The sequence below is a fragment of the Colius striatus genome, chromosome Z (genome assembly GCF_028858725.1).
Source record: "Colius striatus isolate bColStr4 chromosome Z, bColStr4.1.hap1, whole genome shotgun sequence".
Classification (NCBI taxonomy): domain Eukaryota; kingdom Metazoa; phylum Chordata; class Aves; order Coliiformes; family Coliidae; genus Colius; species Colius striatus.
The window spans coordinates 25,629,759-25,648,602 of record NC_084790.1 but is presented as its reverse complement, the minus strand read 5'-3'; the positions used below and the strand labels follow the sequence as shown (position 1 = coordinate 25,648,602).

The 18,844-nt window shown below is 43.3% G+C and overlaps 1 protein-coding gene across 2 annotated transcripts; it reads left to right on the top strand.

Annotated features, from left to right (window-relative positions):
* The first annotated feature begins 8,657 nt into the window (after positions 1–8,657).
* PPIC (peptidylprolyl isomerase C) lies at positions 8,658–17,965 on the top strand. 2 transcript variants are annotated; one of them, XM_062017885.1, is made up of 5 exons: positions 8,658–8,806; positions 13,698–13,811; positions 14,328–14,421; positions 15,985–16,169; positions 17,504–17,965. In XM_062017885.1, the coding sequence occupies exons 1-5, from the start codon at positions 8,699–8,701 to the stop codon at positions 17,630–17,632; spliced, it is 630 nt and encodes a 209-aa protein (XP_061873869.1). In that variant the 5' UTR covers positions 8,658–8,698; the 3' UTR covers positions 17,633–17,965. The 2 variants fall into 2 exon arrangements, with proteins under 2 accessions (XP_061873869.1, XP_061873870.1); XM_062017886.1 differs by lacking the exon at positions 13,698–13,811.
* Positions 17,966–18,844: the final 879 nt, after the last annotated feature.

The following is an 18,844-nucleotide window of genomic DNA, read 5'->3' as shown; positions in this document are numbered from 1 at the left end:
CTAGACAGATGGGGTCCTTGATCAGACACTACTTTTAGCATGGTAATAACAATGCTGAACTTCAGGGACACTGAAATTACACATATAATCTGTTTTCTCTCTATCTTCTAGGCCATATTTCCTGTACTAATGAAGCTAACTTTGTACTTCTGTCAGCACAGCAGGCTCCAGCATGAGCTCAAGAGATAAATATAATTTATCCTCACCTTTCACTCATCTTGGCTGCAAGTCTCACATTTCCTCTTGACTACTGTAATCTTATTTGGCATTTTGAAGGTGGGGACCAATCCCATTCATACAGCTTCTTTGTGCTAAGCATTTTAGTCATCTTTCAAGTGATGCTATTTACCTCCTAAACAATTAATGAGTTATAATAAATAATAATCTTTAGTATAAGTAATAATCAGAGAAAGAAGAAAGAAACCACATAATTTCAGAAGCTATGAAGTTTTAGCTTTTAAAGATAATTTTAGCTTTTTGGCCTTGAAAACAGAGACATTTGACTGTACACTTCCTTATAGATAGGCTTTACTGATAGGGGGTTTTTTTCTTCTCCCCTAAGGAATCTTTTGTTACTACAGACATTATTAAAAACAGAATTCAAATGAATGAGTATGTGCTAAATGCTCACTGCAGTGAGATGTGCAATTACAGATAGCTCTGATATCCTGTAAACAAATGTACTCAAAGCAAAAATGGTTCTAGTTCCAGCTGCACTATTTTCAAAACACGTTGCCAGTATCACCTAAATAAATACTTTGACCATTAGAATGGAAAGGCTGACACTTCAAATTGTGTTTGGATTCAAAGTGTAAAGGGCTTAAAAACTATTCACCAAAAGGAAGACACTTATCCGGAGCACAGGGCACATTTATTTTGCATAAGTGCATCAGATGACAGAAGTCTAAGACATCTTACAAGTGATTTAATAGAAGATACAGCACATGTGATACACTCCATCTTTCTGAAATCACATAAAGGAAAAGACCAAAAAGCCCCACAACAAAATTCCCCATAAACTTCTGTCTTCATTATTCATGAAGGTCATATCTAGTGACTTATAATTTGTGAATCTTAAGTTGTTTTTTTTAACTGTAGTCTTTTAGAATTATATGCAACGGCTCTGATATTTTGCAGTTTGTAACCACTTTATAATTCAAACAATGTATAAAACAGTGTAATTTCTTAGTTTTTATGAGGTTAAAGCCTGGCTTTAAACACATGACTTCAATTTGCCAGTGATACATTAAAAACCCAAGGTAAGCAATATGATGGCATTATGAAACAATACGAAGAAAGATGAAGCCTGTGGAAGTTGACACACTTTTCAGTGATTCAGGTTTGAGACTCAAAAACCCTGTTAAAAATGAGGAAATAAAACTAAAAGATCAGTTACAGCAGCCTCACAGAATACAGTGCTTACTCCCAGTTTTACCCTGGCAGCTGTCAAACAGTGAACATTGATGAAAGTGTCTATAGAACCATAAAGCATTATTATTATGTATGTCATGCCCAGAATTCTTTTTACCTTCATAACATGATATACTAGAGCAATTTGGATATGAAATATTTCTATATCACCACAATAAATCATAGCTCACTGAAATGCCATATTGCTGAAAGGAAGTGATAGAATTAACTGCCAATGCCAGTACTACTAGAAATCAGAACCTGTCAGATGCTATACACTTAATATATCTCTCTTCTGTACCCATTTTAAATTGTAAAGAGCCCGTAAGAAGCAATGAAACACCTCATTACATATACTATTACTTAAATAGAAGACTGTCAAACAGTAGCAAATTATTTTTTTAAAAAGCTTGATTGCTTCGAAGACAACAAGCATCAAAATAAGGTATGGCTGCTGGCTCTGTGTTGTAAAATGTCCTACGTAACCTGTTAGAAACCCAAGATAGCCTGAATGTATTATTTTAATGAGTTACGTAATTTTTGTCACAATAGCCTCACATCACTTGATCAGTTTTTTAAAAAGAAAAAAAAAAAAAAAAAAAGAGAAAAGCAAGAAATGACAAAATGTGCTTATCTGTAACTTATACTCACATTTAAGGGTAAAGGTAATATTTCGTCTAAAAGCTACACAGCCTGATGACGCCTGCTCTAATATTTGACCCATGTGGAAAGATTGAAGGAATTGGGGTTGTTTAGTCTACAGAAAAGAAAACTGAGGAGAGAAATTATAACAGTCTTGGAATCAGCTACACCCAAGAGGTGAAAAAATTGTTCAAGGAAGGATGGAACAGGAAAGAACAATCTTCTCTTGTAGACCCTCTCCTCATTTTGCATTTTTGTTTTTCTTCATATGAAGAAACTGTCCCTGTGCAAAGCCACAATGAATTCAGCATAGGTCTCAGCACACTCTATTCAGTTTCTCTGTGTAAAGAGTTTGCAGAGGAACTCCAAAATCTTCAATGTAGTTATGAAAAATTAAAGCAAAAAAATAAAGAGGTCATAACAGATTTTTATATATTATTCCCTAGTTTTATTGTAAGGATTTCTTTCTCTTCACAGCTAGTACAAAGCCTACTGTTTGTCTGGCTTTTATGTACTTTCAGTTTAATAGTAATGACATCAAGTTCCCACAAAAAGAACATGTGCTTCTTTCAGCGTCAGGAAGAGATTTTCCATGTAAAATTGAGTTTTCATTGAACATACCAAGTTTTTGCCTCTTTTGGAGATTTCCTCTTTAAACACTGTTTTATCTTCTTCCAAAAAATATTTAGCAGCATCACCAATGTGCATAAACCTTCCAAGATAATGTAAACCAGATCCTGTCTCATCTTTCTGTTTTTAAATCTCTGTAGTGCTATTAACCACTCGCTTCATTCTTCCTGCCTCATACTGCCATCTTGTACATGGATGAAACACATTTACACTTCAATAAACAGGGAAGTCATCCTTGCAAACAGCAATATTTTTATTGGGAGATAGTGCTCTGGGGTACAGTACTGTGGACAGTGTTGTTCAGCATATCTATGCTGACCAGGCCCTTCTGTGTTAAAGAGTATTAAACTAAGGAGCTGTGAAGACAGAACGTCTTTTCTTGTCTTCACAGCTCATTGCTTGTTCGCCTGCACTTCATGATTTGAACCCATTTGAATCAGTGTACTACTCTGACTGGATTGCTCTGAGAAAAACACAGTCTTACCAGCCAATATTTCTCTTCTTTCAGATTCAACACTTGGAATTAGTTATGGCTCCACCTTCTCCCACATTTCTGTCATCATTCTGTCATCATGTGACTCACATGCATCTGGAGTATCAAAAATGCTCTGTCCTGCAAAGGTCTCTCCCCACTCACTCCAAACATCAAAATACTACTGTCAGAGTCCTGAAAAATTGTAACATGCCCTCATGCTGCAAGAAGAGCCTTTTGCAATTTCATCATATTCCCCTGAACATCTTGCACTCTGCAATATTTCCTGTTTAGTGTAAGTGTAATGACTACAGCTACAGAGCAGATAAACATTGAATAGATAGAATAAAGGTACATCGTAGTGAGAAAGAGAGATGGAAACGGTAAGTTTTCACCTTCTGGAATTTAACTATCGAGGTTTACGTTATTAGATACATGTGTATACTGCAAAGGGTTTCTGCATTTAGTTAAAACCCCTAACTGTGTTTCAACGTATTTGTACAATTTAAAGTTTACACTCATCTAGTGCAACAAATTATTATACCTATGGATTTTGTTATATTTCTGCAATAAATCTTAAGTCCAGAGCTAGTCAAACACTATTATTATGTGGTGACGCAATATAAGGGAGACAGTAGAATCGTAATTTTAAATTCTCAGTACCTTATCAAACTGGCTGAGAAAATAAATACATACTCAGTTTACCCTCTCATACTCAAACAATTCGCTGAAAGTCAAAAAGTCTAGCATAAGAAGCAGTAAAGTCTTGGGCCTACTTTGATATTTGAAGAAGAATATGAGTGTGAAATACAGCAATCACTAACAACAGAATCAAAGAAGTACTTTAACCACCTCTATACACATGAACTAGTTTTGGTTCAGCACTAAGACAAATGTGATCAGCTACAGGGAAACTGGGTGAACGTCTTGAATCATGCTCTGAAGCCCCATAGCCCCAGCACTGACAGTGAGTTCCCAATGGCAGTGCCTCAGTAAAGCCCTCAGCTTTACCAAAATGCTGGCACACAGGTCAGGTGGCAATGTTCACTCCCACATTAATCCAGATGGATATTTGACTGAGGAGCTACAATCACAGACATTTTACATGTCTTGAGGAAAGAGGATATATTTGTGTCAGTCACCAATTAGGCAAGATGACCATTCAGTGCTTCTGCTTGTGTGCTGTGTAATGTGGAGTCAATAATCAGCTACTCTCTGCTGTGCCTGGGAAACGAGTTTTTACTACAGTCTCATGGTAAGAAATCTCACTGTGCTCAGATACACAGGCAGCACCATGAGGCAGAATGGAAAATAGCAAAAAAATGTAATTCCTCATGCACCAGTACAGGCTGGGGATTGACCTGCTGGAGAGCAGCTCTGTAGAGAGAGACCTGGGAGTCCTGGTTGATAATAAGCTAAACATGAGATAGCAATGTGCCCCCATGGCCAAGAAGGCCAATGGCATCCTGGGATGCATCAAGAAGATTCTGGCCAACAGGTTCAGGGAGGTTCTTCTCTCCCTCTGCCCTACTGTGGCCTCATCTGGAGTCCTGTGTCCAGTTCTGCGCACCTCAGCTCAAGAGGGTCAGGGAACTACTGGACAGAGTCCAGCACAGGGCCACCAAGATGATCAGCGGACTGCAACATCTTCCTTAAGAGGAAAGGCTGGGGAACTGGGGCTGTTTAGTCTAGAGAAGAGGAGACTGCAGGAGGATCTCATTAATATTTATAAGTATATAAATGAAGGATGTCAGGGGGTTGGGGCATCCCTTTTTCCAGTTGTATCTAGTGACAGGACAAGGGATAATGGGATGAAGCTGGAAAACAAAAAGTTCCACTTAAACATAAGGAAAAACTTTTATACTGTGAGGGAGCCCTAGCACAGGCTGCCCAGGGAGGGTATGGAATCTCCTTCTCTGGAAGTCTTCAAAACCCGTCTGGACACATACCTGTGTGACCTGCTCAAGGTGGACCTGCTTCTGCAGGGTAGTTGGACTAGATGATCTCTGGAGGTCCCTTCCAATCCCTTCCATTCTGCGATTCTATGATTCCCTGTGAAAAACAGTCTATGACCAATCTATAGTCAAAGGTGTGCATTAGAGTATGTCTATGGTACATTTCAGTTTGGATCAGGAGTTCACTTTTGAAGTGGATCTTCTCATGATTCTCAGAGCAGAGGGTCTTGCCATGTACAAGCTAGATTGCTCTTCAGTGAACTTAAGCCAGAAGAGATGTGTTCCAGAAGCACAGCTAGAACTCTTCAACTGTTAGTGGACTGCACAGGTCAGCTGAAAAGCACATAGCACAGATACTGTCTGCTCATGGCTTGGATGGGCACCGTGTTCATTAGATAAACATTTATCTTCTGAACGGCCAGGCCCAGAGAATGACGGTGAATGGAGTAAAATCCAGTTGGCAGCTGGTCACCAGTGGTCTCTCCCAGGGCTCAGTGTTGGGGCCTGTTCTGTTTAACATCTTTACCAATGACCTGGATGAGGGGATTGAGTGCACCCTCAATAAGTTTGCAGATGACAACAAGTTGGGTGAGAATGTCGATTGGTTTGAAAAACGGATCTGTAGAAAAGTTCTTGAGATGGATCTGGACAAGCTGGATCGATGATGAGCCGAGGCCAATTGCATGAGGCTCAACAAGGCCAAGTGCCGGGTCCTGCACTTGGACCACAACAACCCCATACAACACTAAAGGCTAGGGGTGACCTAGGGGTGTTGTTTGGCAGCTGGCTGAACATGAACCAGAAGCATGCCCAGACAGCCAAGGAAGTTGTCATGGTTTGACATGAAGCCATTTCTAGTAATGGGGAAGCGGCTGTAAAGGTGGCTCCTGTAACAAGTTGATAGAAACTCTCCCTAGCTCTTAGACAGACCCACTTCTGGGGCTGAGCCAACTAGACGCTTCCATGATCACTTTTAAAGAAGAAGCTGGAAGAGGAGAGTGCTTCTTGTTCCTTCTATCTCTTCTTTTCCAGCTGGTGGCAGTGTAAGAAGTTGGGAGAGAGAGAGAAGCAACTACACGGACCCCAAGGTCAGTCAGGCAAGAGAAAAGGTGTGCTGGAGCAGAGATTCCCCTGCATCCTGTGGGGAGAAGTGGTGGAACTGAAATTTGTTTGCACTTTGCTAAAGACCCCACATCAGGGGCAGTGATTCTCTTTACTAAAGATCCCATGCCAGGGACAGTGACTATTTCCAGGGGAGGCCGTGTCCTGAGGGACCTCATATTCACAGAAGCTGTAACTGTGAGGAAGAACCCACACCAAAGAAGCTCATTAAAATTATGTCCAGAAGAGGCCGTGTCCCAAGGGAGGGACTCTGTATCTGCAGAAGCTGCAGCTGTGGGGAAAAACCCACACCAGAGATATTCATTAAGGACTGTGTCCCGTGTGAAGGACCTTGTATTGGCAGAAGCCACAGCTGCTGGGAAGAACCCACACCAGAGAAATTCATTAAGGACTGTGTCCCAGGGGTGGGACCCCATATCAGAGCAGGGGAAGAATGTGAGGAGTTGTCCTCATCTGAGAAGAGAGAAGCAGCAGAGACCATCTGTGACAGACTGACCACTTCCCTCATTCCCCATCCACCCCCCGCCCCAGCCGTTGAGAGGGGAGGAGGTAGAGGTATCAGGAGCAGTGAGCTGTGTCTGGGAAGAAAGGAGGGATGGGGGAGGGAGATCTAATTTTCTCGTAATTCTACTATCTTTTTGCTTTTTGTTCTGTTTTGTTTCTTGTAGATAGTAGAATAAACTTCCCTGCCTTCCTCTCTTAAGGTGAGTAGTGGAGTCTGTTTTGCCCAGAACTGTAATTGGCAGCATGTCCTCCTTGCCCCTGTCTCAATCCACATCATTAGTTATCTTTTGCATCCTATCTAGCTGGCACCTCCACCATCCTAACAAGGGTGGGGGTGGATGAGGGGCACGGAGCAAAAGACTGTCCTGGTGCTTCATTACTGGCTGGGCAAAACCACAACAGAGGCCAATAACATCCCGTCTTGTATCAGCAATAGTGTCGTCAACAGGACTAGAGCAGTGATTATGCCCCTCTGCTTGGCACTAGTGAAGGGTCTGGAGAGCAAGTCTTATGAAGAGGGACTGAGGGAATTGGGGTTGTTTAGCCTGGAGAAAAGGAGGCTGAGGGGAGACCTTATTGATCCTTACGACTACCTGAAAGGAGGTTGTGGTTGAGTGTCAGTCTCTTCTCCCAAGCAGCTATTGATAGGATGAAAGGAAATAGCCTCTAGTTATGCCAGGTGATTGGATATTAGGAAAAATTTCTTAAAGGTTATCAAGCACTGGACCAAGATGCCCAACAAAAGATTGAGTCACCTGGAAGCACTGAAAAGATGGGTAGACGTGGTGCTGAGGGATATGGTTTATATTCTATGATTCTGTAACTATTGTACGTACTACTTCCTGAGGCACAGTCTCAAGCTGAGGCCCATCAGCACTGGCAGGGCAGATATGTCAGTGCAGTTTATTCTCCCACAGGCACTCTGCCAGAGCTCTGGGCTGGCTTTGCAACCAGCATCAAACCTTCTCTGTAGGTGCTATGCCACATACCTTGGAACACAGGACTGCTGAGTTTCATTCTGTTTACATAAGCTCTTGCTTGCAGTATATCTGTATTTACTAATTATTTTTCTCTCATATGCTGGCACTTGAGAGGCCAAAAATGTCACTGTGTGCACAACCTGCAAATTTTCTAGGGCCTGTAACAGTTAACACCATTCGTGTCAGGTCTGAATGCAAACAATTTTTGAGCAGAAAAGGTAACTGGTCAGTGTCAAAAGGTAATTTGCCCAGTTAGGGATCCCTCTGCTTTCTTTGTAGGTGAGGGCTTGGGAAAGCATTTGCATACGGCACAGACCCTTAACGCCAAAAGCCAGGTGTGCTGACACAGGTTCCAAGCAGCACAGCACACTGCTAACGCAGAGGTAACTAAGTACTACAAGCGCCTTACAGTCCTGTTTCTACACAGGCCATTAAATACGCCAAAGATAGAAGCCTACCCTTTACATCTGGTTTTTTGGCTACTGTACCAAGTTGTGGGGTGTTCAAAGTATCCTCCCGTGCACATGGACTGGCTGATGAAGAATGCAGGGCTATTTTGCCCTGTCTGGCAAGGCTGAGCCCTCGGAGAAGCCACACGGCTTCCCGTTCCCACGCCGCGCCACAAACGGGGAACGGGCACCACGACACCCATGCCCGGGGTTTACTCTGGCAGGCCCCCTCGAACAAGAAACGAGAGAACACGCAGGACAGACGCCGCGGGGCTCGCGGACTGTCGGGCTGCCGGGCACATACCTACCCCAGCCGCCCCCTCAGCCGCCGCCCGAACTGACCGCCCAGGCACCGCACAGCCGACGAACTCACGCCTCGCCCCTCCCATCGCACTCCACCCGCGCCCCGAAGCTAAGCAGGGCCAGCGCCGGCTGCCGCTTGCACGGGTAACCGCCGCACCGCCCCCCCGCCACATGTCGCGGAAGGAGCCGCCCGGCGCCAAGCGCAGGCGCTGTAGCGCTCTCTTCAGCGCTATGGCTGGTGGGGGTCTCACGGCGTTGGCTGCCGCTCTCACTTGCCTTTGCTTCCTGGCTCCGGCGGCTGAGGGCTTCAAGAAGAGGGGACCCAGCGTGACAGCCAAGGTGACCCTCGCCTGCGGCCGGGGCGGCTCTGCCGGTCGGGGAGAACCTTCCCGGCCGCGGGCCGGTGGCGAGTCGGGATCGGTCTGTGGTGAGGGGCCGCGGCGTCTCCTCGGCGGGCACCCGGAGCCGGTGTTGTACCTGCCAGGACTGCGCCAGTTCTCGGCGGTTACGGAGAGGATGAGGGCCGCCTGGCCGCCTCTTGTCCCGGTTTTATTGTGTAAAGCTAGTCTTTAGCAGGCTCCCTTCTTCCTGGGCCGGATTCCGGGTGGAAAGGAGGCCCCAGCGCGTTCGCGGAGAGCTTGGTCTGATGCCTAAACTTTCCTGTTTTATAAGTGTTTCGGGGTTTGTTTGTTTGCTTGTTAAGCCTCCGGCCATGCCACCATTCCATAGGCGGTGGCAAACCTCAGACTTCCAGTTAGCCAAGCCTGCCTCCAGGACAAGCCGCCTACAGAAACCGTGACTTAAGCCTCGCCGTGACATCGGTGCTTTCGCGGGCCGCTCTGCCGAGCAGGGCGACTTTATCCGCGATGCGGCTCCGCTGTGCGATATTTCATTTTTGCCCCCCGGCTACTTTGCCGAAATTCTCATAACTGGGTGTTTTGACCTGTCGCTTTATGCACCCCCTCATTTCCCGGCTCCTACCCGCGAGAGGCTCGGGCACTTGCGCTGGGTTAAAACCCGGCGCTAAGCCTGTGTTCTACGTCTCGCTTCTGGTGAAGCTGCGGGCCCGGGGTCGGCACGGCACGGTGCGGCAGGTCGCCTTCGTGAGGAGGACAAGGTCTGCACCAGAGGCACCTGCAGCAGTTACAGGTGACTCAGCCTAAGAGAGAGGCTGGGTGGACCGTGTTGCCTGACAGTGGGATGGGGATGCTCCTGGTTGTCGCAGCACACCAGCATCTCTCTACAAAAAGGTTTTGGTTTTGGAGGAGGTGGGATGAGACGCCTGGCTTTGGATAAAGTAGGGATTAAATGTTTTGCCCTCTAGTACTTCTCCACCTATACTCCACAGTGCGTGCCGTGTTCCTGGTGAAAGATACCTGCGCTTGTGAAAGTGTGACAGGGCAGGGCAGGGGCTGAGCTGCTGTCTGTAGAATGGCCTCAGCAGCCTGAGGCACAATCTGTGCCTTCATCTCTCAACTTCATTGTTACCATTATCTGACACTGTCTACAGATTCATTGTTGTGGTCTTCTAGTCCATGAATTTGAATTTTTTGGGGGAAGTAAATCTCCTATGCCTTGGCCTCCAAGTCATCTTCTGGCAATATATTCCAGTAAAGTACTTTGCTTCTTCAAACCTTCTGCCTGGGATTTCATTTTATGCCCTTTTCTGATTCTTATGTTGTGGGACTGAGAATTACAGCTGCCATTTGGTTTTTTTGTTTTTTTTTTTCTTTGCAGAGCAAATCAGATCACACCAGTTTTCTCAAGCTTGCATGGTTTTATATTCCTTCATGCAAAAGGTATTCCAGATCTTTCATCATCTGTGCTGCTTTTTTTTTCTCTACTTTTTTGGGGAATTGGTTTAATCATTCTGCAGCCAGAATTCCATGCAGTGCTTGCGGTGTGAACGCACAGTAGAGATGTAAACCATGGTATAATTATGCCCATCCCTTGTCCTTATCCATTTTTTATTATTTCTAACATCAATTTTCCTTCTCTGACCCTCACAAACCCAGAGACAAACTTTTGGTCAGACTGCTCAGGGTAACTCCAGTTGTCATATTTTGAGTGGTGGCCAGTGTAGGGTCTCTTTGTTGTGGCTATAAAGCCCTCCTCCACATGCAGTATTTTGCATTTACTCCTGGTTCAGTTGTCATTGTACTACTACTAGGAATCATGAGATCTTCCACAGTCAGCTTTTTTTTTCTCTCTTTTTTCTCCCCTGAGTAGTTGAGTGCTCTTGCCTATTTTTTCAGGAGGGTTGGATTAGATGATCTCTAAAGGTCCCTTCCAACCCCTACCATTCTATGATTCTATGATGTACACCATCTTGTGTAAATTATATATGAATATATTCATAAGAACCAGCCAGTTGTACTAGTGCACTCTTTTTCGCTTTGGCCTTGGAGTACTTACTGTTAATTGTAAGTGGAATATTTGATAAGATAGAAACAAATAATTTAAAAAATAATTTTTGAAGAAGAATCTGGCCAAGTGTGTCTTGAGATTTGAGACTGCCATGTTGGTCATCTAGTGTCTATGTGCTTACAGACTTTACAGAGAACCTGAGGAAATATGCTTAAGGAAATATGGCATTTGCAGAAGTGGCATCTAAGGCTACCAAATATTTCCATATTTGATTTCCTGGCTAGAAATAGGCACAGACATGTTATGTGATGAATAATTAGGAAGCGCAGAGCTTTTAAAAAATCACCAAGTGGGTAGCTGAGGTGTGTGGAGTGCTAACAAGAAGCCAGGAACTTACTTGTTCGTTCACAAACACAAAACAAGCTGAAGCAACGCTTCTTGGAAGTGCTGTGTTTGCTGCTTAGGCGAGTGACTCTGCGATGCCTTCTGGTTGCCTGAGGTTTACAGGGTACAGTGGACTTGTCTCCACGTGCTCTGCAAAAGTGCTTGATGTCAGTACTGTCTGGGTCATTACTTGGCAGCCTCAGTTGTGTTACCTATATGTGCTTGTACCTGGTAGCCCTTCTACTAGAGCCACATTTCCAGGCGAAAGAAGGTACATCTATCTAGAAAATATACGCAGGATATACCCCTTACCTAGGTAACCCTAGTGGCAAAATTCAGAGAGCTATGTTTATTTAAATGTTAAGAAGTTAGTGAAAGTGTGCTGTTAATACTCTGGGAGCCATACATCTGAAGTATGTTATTTTGTGCCAAGGAAATGAATGAGGTGTATCAAAAGGAATTTTATTTTCCTTATAGAGCGTTTAAACTGTTAGCCAAAAGTTCGGTGTTCAAAACCACATGGAAGATCAAGCAATGTTAGAAAGGTTTAGTAGGAGAGTGTGAAAGAGGCATTCATATTGGAGAGACTGTGGTCATTTATTATCATTATTGGACTACTTTCTTAGTGCTGCAGACAAGTCACATTTGGTCCAGTGCCACAAGGAACAGTAAATACCACATCACAGGAATACATAGTGCTGTTTCCTAGAAGTTGGAATAGTCTTTATGTAACTTTTCAGAACTTCAAAATGCCTCATTTCCTGACAGCTGTTCCTGTGTTCAGTAATTGTTGGAACAGTCTTGCATGTTCAAATACGTATTTATGTATTCTGAACTATATTCAAATACTTTATAACTCATTTGTCTTTCTGAAGTTGCCTTTTAGCAACACCTATGCTGGCGCTTTTAGGGAATCGGCTGAATAATGTGGCCTGGTTGTGTCTCTGCCGGGTTTGAATTATTATTTAGGAAGGTGGCTCTGTGCTTGAGGTGTAGAGTCTTCTTCCGTTTGTCAATTTAATAGAAATCTAGGGTTTTTCCTACACTTAATCACATGTGTACTAATGCCTGCAACAGTGAAGGCTGTGAATAGATAGCAAACTGTTGTTTGTGGGGAGTGTCAGTGCTATTGGGTCTGTTACTGTTCCGTGTTCTTTCTTGCTTTATCTGGGAAAAGCCTTCTTGAATGTGACTTTCAAACTTGTGATAACAGCAGTCTCACTGAGCCTTTAAAAGCAATGAGTCAGAATGTATAGTCACCAGTTGTCATGGTTTAGCAAGGACCTGTTTTTGCTTGGTAACACAGGGAGCAGGTTGCAGTGAAGAGCCGGTAAAGAGTTTTTGGACTCTCCCCCAGCTCCTGGGTTCACACCCACCTCTGGCCCGGCTGGGCCAATCTGGCGCCTCTGCCATCACTATTTAGGGACAGGAATTTGAAGTGCTGGTAGGAAGTGTAAGATGGAGGTGACCACAGGGACCCCACAGTCAGAGAACGAGGAAGGAAGGAGGAGCACCAGACCAGAGACCCCTCTGCAAGCTGTGGTGAGAATGCAGGCTGTACCCCTGCAACCCATGCAGGGCCATGGCAGGACTTAGTTACCATGGCAGGAGTTACCAGCAGCTCCGTGTGAGTGAGCCCGGACAGGCGAGGGACTGCGTGAGGAGGTGGCCATGGCCCAGGCTGTGCTGGAGAGCCTGTGTGCCGCAGAGCAGCCCCACACGAGAGGCAGAGAGGAGCTGCAGCCTTTGGGATAAATGCACGTTGGAGCAGCCTGTGCAGGGCTGCTGTGTGTGTGTGGGGTACCCCACGAAGGTGCAGGGAGGACTGGTGCAGAGCCCACCTGCCCTGAGGAGAGACAAATGGCAGAAGCCATCAGGAATAGACTGACTGAAACCCCCACTCCCTGCCCCCCTGGGCCATTCAGAGGGGGAGGAGGTAAAAAGACCGGAATCAGGGCAAGAGAGAAAGAGGGGAGGGGTGGGGAGAAGGTAGTCTTAAAGGGCTGGTCGGACTCTTCACTGTTGTACCACTCTATGTTGTTTTATGTTGGTTATGTTTTGGGGTTTTATGGTTATGCTTTAGTTGGTGTTGCATTAAATTATTTCCTGTTTTCTTCCCCAAGCCAAGCAGCCTGGTCTGTTTTGTCCTTGACCTTAAGTGGCAATTACACTCTCCCTGCGCTTTGGCAATCCTCAGGTCTTTGGTACTTGAGGCTAATCGTGGTCTTTTGTTCCCTAATGGGCCTAATCCATGACACCAGTTCTTGAACAATTTTCTGCATAATCCAATTTTTGGTAGCTCTGAAATGACTTTTCTTAAATAGCACCCTCAGGAATTCAAGGCTACAGCTACGTAGTAGTACGTTAGTAGACCAGCCAGAAGCCAGCTCTTAATTACCACCTTACGCTTCCAAAAGCTTGGCCCTTTTTGTCACACTCATGTTTGTGTCACTTTTGTTCTCTTCACAAAAATGTTCAGGTGTTCTTTGACATGAAGATTGGAGACAAAGATGTTGGCAGAATTGTAATTGGATTGTTTGGAAAAGTTGTCCCAAAGACTGTGGAGAACTTCATTGTGCTGGCAACTGGAGAAGTAGGTTTGCAGTTTTCTTCCACTGTGTACTCAAGTTTGGATTGGGTAGTAAATATTTGTTTAGTGCACTTTTAGCTATGAACGGTTGATTTTTAATTCATTGGAGCCGGTGCAAAAGTGCCATCCCCAAGGCTGTGTGCTGGCTTATGTCTTCTGGGGTCCCTCGGGCTTGGTTTATGAACTGTAATTATGAGATGTTGAGTATCACCACTTCAATCTGTCCCTGCCGTGCAGATCTAGTGTGTAAAGGTACTGATACCAATTGGTCAGATTGGTATCAGATTGGTCAGATACCAATCAAATAAAGACCATGTCTTTGATTGCCTGATTACTACCTGCTTTGTGGCAGTGCAGCCCGACTTCATTCACTTGGATCTCAGTTTAATTTTCGTGCCAGTGTTTGTTGCTAGTGGTGGTGTGTTCTGTAAAATCTGGCTGTTCACCAGACATGTGTTTCCATATGACTGTATAGAACTGGATGTTATATTAATTTAAAGAATTATTTTGGTTTTTTAGAGAGGATATGGATACAAAGGAAGTAAATTTCATCGAGTGATCAAAGACTTCATGATTCAAGGAGGAGACTTTACAGCTGGAGATGGATCAGGAGGTAACATGCTTAGTATCTTCCGGGTTCCCTTTCCTTTCTTCGAATGTCTGCTTAAAAGATGGGCCAAAAAAACCAAGTTTTAGAGCACCTAGTACTTTTCCCAGTGTCTTAGATGCAGCGTGAGTTGCAGTTATTTGGATTACCTCATTATGTGTAGAGCCTTCTCTGTCCTTCGTTTTTGCAGATAAATCTTTCCTGTTTGTGACTTGTCCCTACTCAAGCAGCATGACTTTGCATGCTGGGCTGGAGCCATGTGACCAGCTGAGCCGCTCCTGCATCACAGTGTCTCCAAAAGATGGATGTCTCCGCTCCTCACCTGCCCTGGCTTTGTGACAGTGTGTGCGCACGCTTCCTTCCCACAGGCGCTCATTGATCACATGCACATGGGAACTGGTTCAAGTTATCCAGCAGAAAACTAATCTGTGGGGAAACAGTGGAAGCACATAGCAAGAAGGAGCAGGCTGTCATCTCTGCCCTCACCTCAACCAGTTCTGTGGAACCTTCTGAGATGTGCAGTGGGAGAGAATTTCAGAACGGGGTAGAGAAACTAGAAAATTAGGGTCATGCCCTCTCCCCTTCTGCCTCTTGCTAAATTTAAAAGCATAAACTTACTGGTGGTGTGAGTTCTGGCTGTGTGTATGACTTCTCCCTTTCAAGTCTCCAGGAAGACCAGTTAAGCCCACAAAGGAGAGCAGTCCCAGTGCAGCATCTCCAGCACTGAACACATTCTGGTTTCTGATTTCTGCTGTCCCTTTACATACATGTTCTTCACCAGCTAGGATTTGAACTGTCTGCATACAATGTTAGTGATTTCCCTGCTGGGACAGAATGGAAAACACACATTCCTTTTCCTTGCAGTGAAAAGTGGGGAAGGCTGAAATACTAAAGACCAAGTTTTAGTGGTAAAGGTAGGCAGTGTTTGGCTGCTAATAGTGTTTATTGGGATAGTGTCTGGCAGTGCAGGGAGCAGTGTCCACTGTGTGCTAGGCACTGCACAAAAAAAGAATGTTACAGCCAGCCTCCTCTTTTCAAAGTGATGGTGGTTTAAACAGGATTCAGATGTTTTCTTCTCTTTCTCCTCTCCAAATGTTTTCTTTTTTAGAAACATCAAAATCTTTATGTAATCATTGCACAAATCCACATTGAGTCTTTTAGGCTAACTTCCATTTGGTCTTGATGTATTTCTAAACATGCCTAAAGTTGTTTATCAGGAGGAAAAGTTGTGACAATAAAGACTAAAATTGTCACAAAACACAGCAACCTTATTTTTAGTGCTCAAACAACCTTATTTTTAGTGCCTGTAGTTATGTATTTTAAATTTGATGAACGGGGCTTTTTAAAGAGCATCATCAGTTTTAAATATTCTGTCTTTATATATGGTGGTTTACCTCTTTCTTTACACTCAAAATGCTTTCAGTTATAGAATCACTGGTGATGGAATAGTCGACTTACTTAAAAAATGAATCAAGTCCTGAACTTATACTTTGTGTTTCACATGTTTGTACAAATAAGTTATCTTGATTATTATTTTTTTCCCTCAAACTTCACTTTTTTGTGTGATAGGAAGAAGTATCTATGGAGAAAAATTTCCAGATGAGAACTTCAAGCTCAAACACTATGGAATTGGATGGGTTAGCATGGCTAATTCTGGCCCAGACACCAATGGATCCCAGTTCTTCATCAGTGTAACAAAGCCTTCCTGGTTGGATGGAAAACATGTAGTATTTGGCAAAGTCCTTGACGGAATGGTGAGCAAAAAGTTAGCAGTAAGATTAATCCAAGAAAATGTGGAGAGATTGTGCCACGTTGTATCAGTGCTCATGTATCAACTTAGACCACTGTGGCTCAAAACAAAATTGTTTCTCTCATATATACATGGTAGAAAAAGATTATGAAGAGACTGGAGCTGGACAATTTAAAACTGAAACGGTAAATTGTGACTGCAGAAATGGAAACTTAAGTCATGCACTTGGCTTTCACAGCTCTTGTTTCAGACCACTACCCACTGAAATCAACAGTGACACCTTCGGAGATTACAAATGGAATAAGTTCAGGTGCCCCTTTCACTAACCCTGTTATTCATGAAATAATTGTATTTCTACAATCTAAAATCTAACTTTGTAGCATGTGCTAGTTATGGCTATCATTCACACTGTTTGGGCTTTTAGAAGCATGTGAATGTAAAATGTGTAAACATATATTGTTTAAAAAGAAAAAAAAATCTAGTTCAATTTCCTCAGACTGTTCACAGCTGCAAAACTGATCAGAGGCCAAAGAGAATTTGCACTTAGAAATGGTACTTTCAACCAGTTATACCCTTCGTAGTCTGTTTTTCCTTTTAGATGGCTCCATTTCTTCTGTTTTGAAATGAATGGGTGAAACATTATCTGCTGCACTGACCAGTTCTATGGGGAGTTGGAAGCTCTCTCAAGAAAAGGCCCCCTGCCTTCCACATTCTCACAAGCTGCAGTAGTAGCTGAAGTATAGTTGAATTAATGGACAAGTATCCAAAGTGACAATATTCCTAATGGAACTTTGTCTTTTAAAAATACTTGATTAGATACCTAGCTTGAGGCCAGTAGTTTACCCATACCCGTCTGACTGAAGGGCATGGTACAACAGGTAATACCTGTGTGTATGTGTGTGTGTTACACTAAAGGGAAAAGAAGTCATCAGATTTCTTGAAGCACAGTTGTGCTGTATGATTAGAAATCTAATTACTGCTCATCCTTTGTGATCTGTGGGTTCACTTTCTGTTCGTAGGCCACAGATGAACTCCCTGTGTGCTCAGTCACCTGAAAGGATATGTTCAGTTGCCTCTTCGTATTCTTTTTCTTGTCTGAAAGTTTTTATAAGAGGGCTAACAGCTTTCCATGAGCTTCTGTCAACTATATGTAGGCTGCAGAGTGTTAATGTGAGGAAAAAAAAGCATGTGAGAACTCAGTAAGGTAAAGGTCTTTTTTCAGAAGTTGCTTAATACATAGCAATGCCAGGAGAACTTAGTTGTTTACCTGGTACCAGACTTGAGCCACTAGAGTTTCCTTGGCTAAACTGAACGCTCCTGTTTTTTTTTTCTTTACAGTCTGTGGTACACTCAATAGAACTCCAGCAGACAGATGAACATGATCGACCCCTTGAAGACTGTGTGATCGTGAACAGTGGCAAAATAGCTGTAAAAGAACCATTTGTTGTTGAAGTGGGCGACTGGTGAGACCAACAGTCAGAATGGAAACTAAAAATTTCTTTAAGGCCCATTTTTTACTGATTTCAACTATCCATTCTGTTTTCTTTTCAAAACATAGGAGGCTGTATTTAGACAATACTTACAAGACACTTACTACAACCGTTTATGTCACAGCTTGATGGAGCTGTCATTCCTTGTAATTCAAGACACAGCCCACTAAATCCTAGACCTTGCAGAGAAAGTATTTCATGAAAAGTTTGGGAAATACTTGTGTTCTCTCATGGTTTGAAATACAGTCATTTTGTACTTTTTTGACATTTTTGCAATATTTGTTTCTGCCTTTTCAAAATAAAATATTTTCTGTAACAGTGTCAGCATTTTTAAAAATGAAAAAAAGCAAAATACAGAAATGCTTGCAATAAATAAACTTTTTTTTTTCAGATAAATACTTAATTAACACTTTTTTTTCCCGTTTCACACCCCTCCCAAGGTTTTTTCCTCACCTGATTCTGCAAAATAATGCAGCGGCTGCTGCTTTCCAGGAAATTACTTTGTAAGGTTAAAGCAGGGATGGTAAATTTCTCTGATCTTAACATGTCAGATAAAGTCTCTGTTGACTTTCAGAAAACTGTGGTATTCAGGTACAGTTCTATATCAAGAAGGAGCAGCTCTGTCTTATTGTTAAATAAGATCATCAGATAGAAACTAAGAAGAATCTGTGTTTCACAGCACTGTGAATGTTAACATTCTAGCTATTGACAGCACTTAGCTAAGGTGCAGGATAAAGCTCAAAAACTTTTACTTGCAGTTTTGCTCTGTCAGAGATGCAGTTCTTAAGTAACTCTTAAACTGACACTTTAGCTGGTAGCTTTTAAACAGGGTCAGCATAAAGTACCACTTAAGGTTAGCTGTGTTTGTTAGTCTCCTTAATAAGTTATATCATGCTTCACAGGGAAAGAGGTGTATTTTTTTCTTGAGTTTCCAGTGCTGTAGAGCTCAATGACAGAAGACGTGGTGCCATGATCTGATGAAGGATTTATCTACCTGCACAGCAGGCAGCACACCACATCTCTTTGTAGTGACACATTTCCTGGAGGGTGTCTTGGAGCCCAGATGAGGTATCCAGACTCTGTGTGGAGTGGGGGAGGAGCAGGTACTACAGTACAGCGGTCTGAGTTACCCACTGGTACCCCCCTCAAAAGGAAATGGGAAAATGCCATGGGCAAGGATTTACCTTGG

Excerpts from the sequence above, each read along its gene's own strand:
- PPIC (XM_062017885.1), top strand. The coding sequence starts at position 8,699 with ATGGCTGGTGGGGGTCTCACGGCGTTGGCTGCCGCTCTCACTTGCCTT. Across the intron at positions 8,807-13,697 it reads GACCCAGCGTGACAGCCAAG|GTGTTCTTTGACATGAAGAT; the intron begins GTGACCCTCGCC and ends AAAAATGTTCAG. Across the intron at positions 16,170-17,503 it reads GCAAAGTCCTTGACGGAATG|TCTGTGGTACACTCAATAGA; the intron begins GTGAGCAAAAAG and ends TTTTCTTTACAG.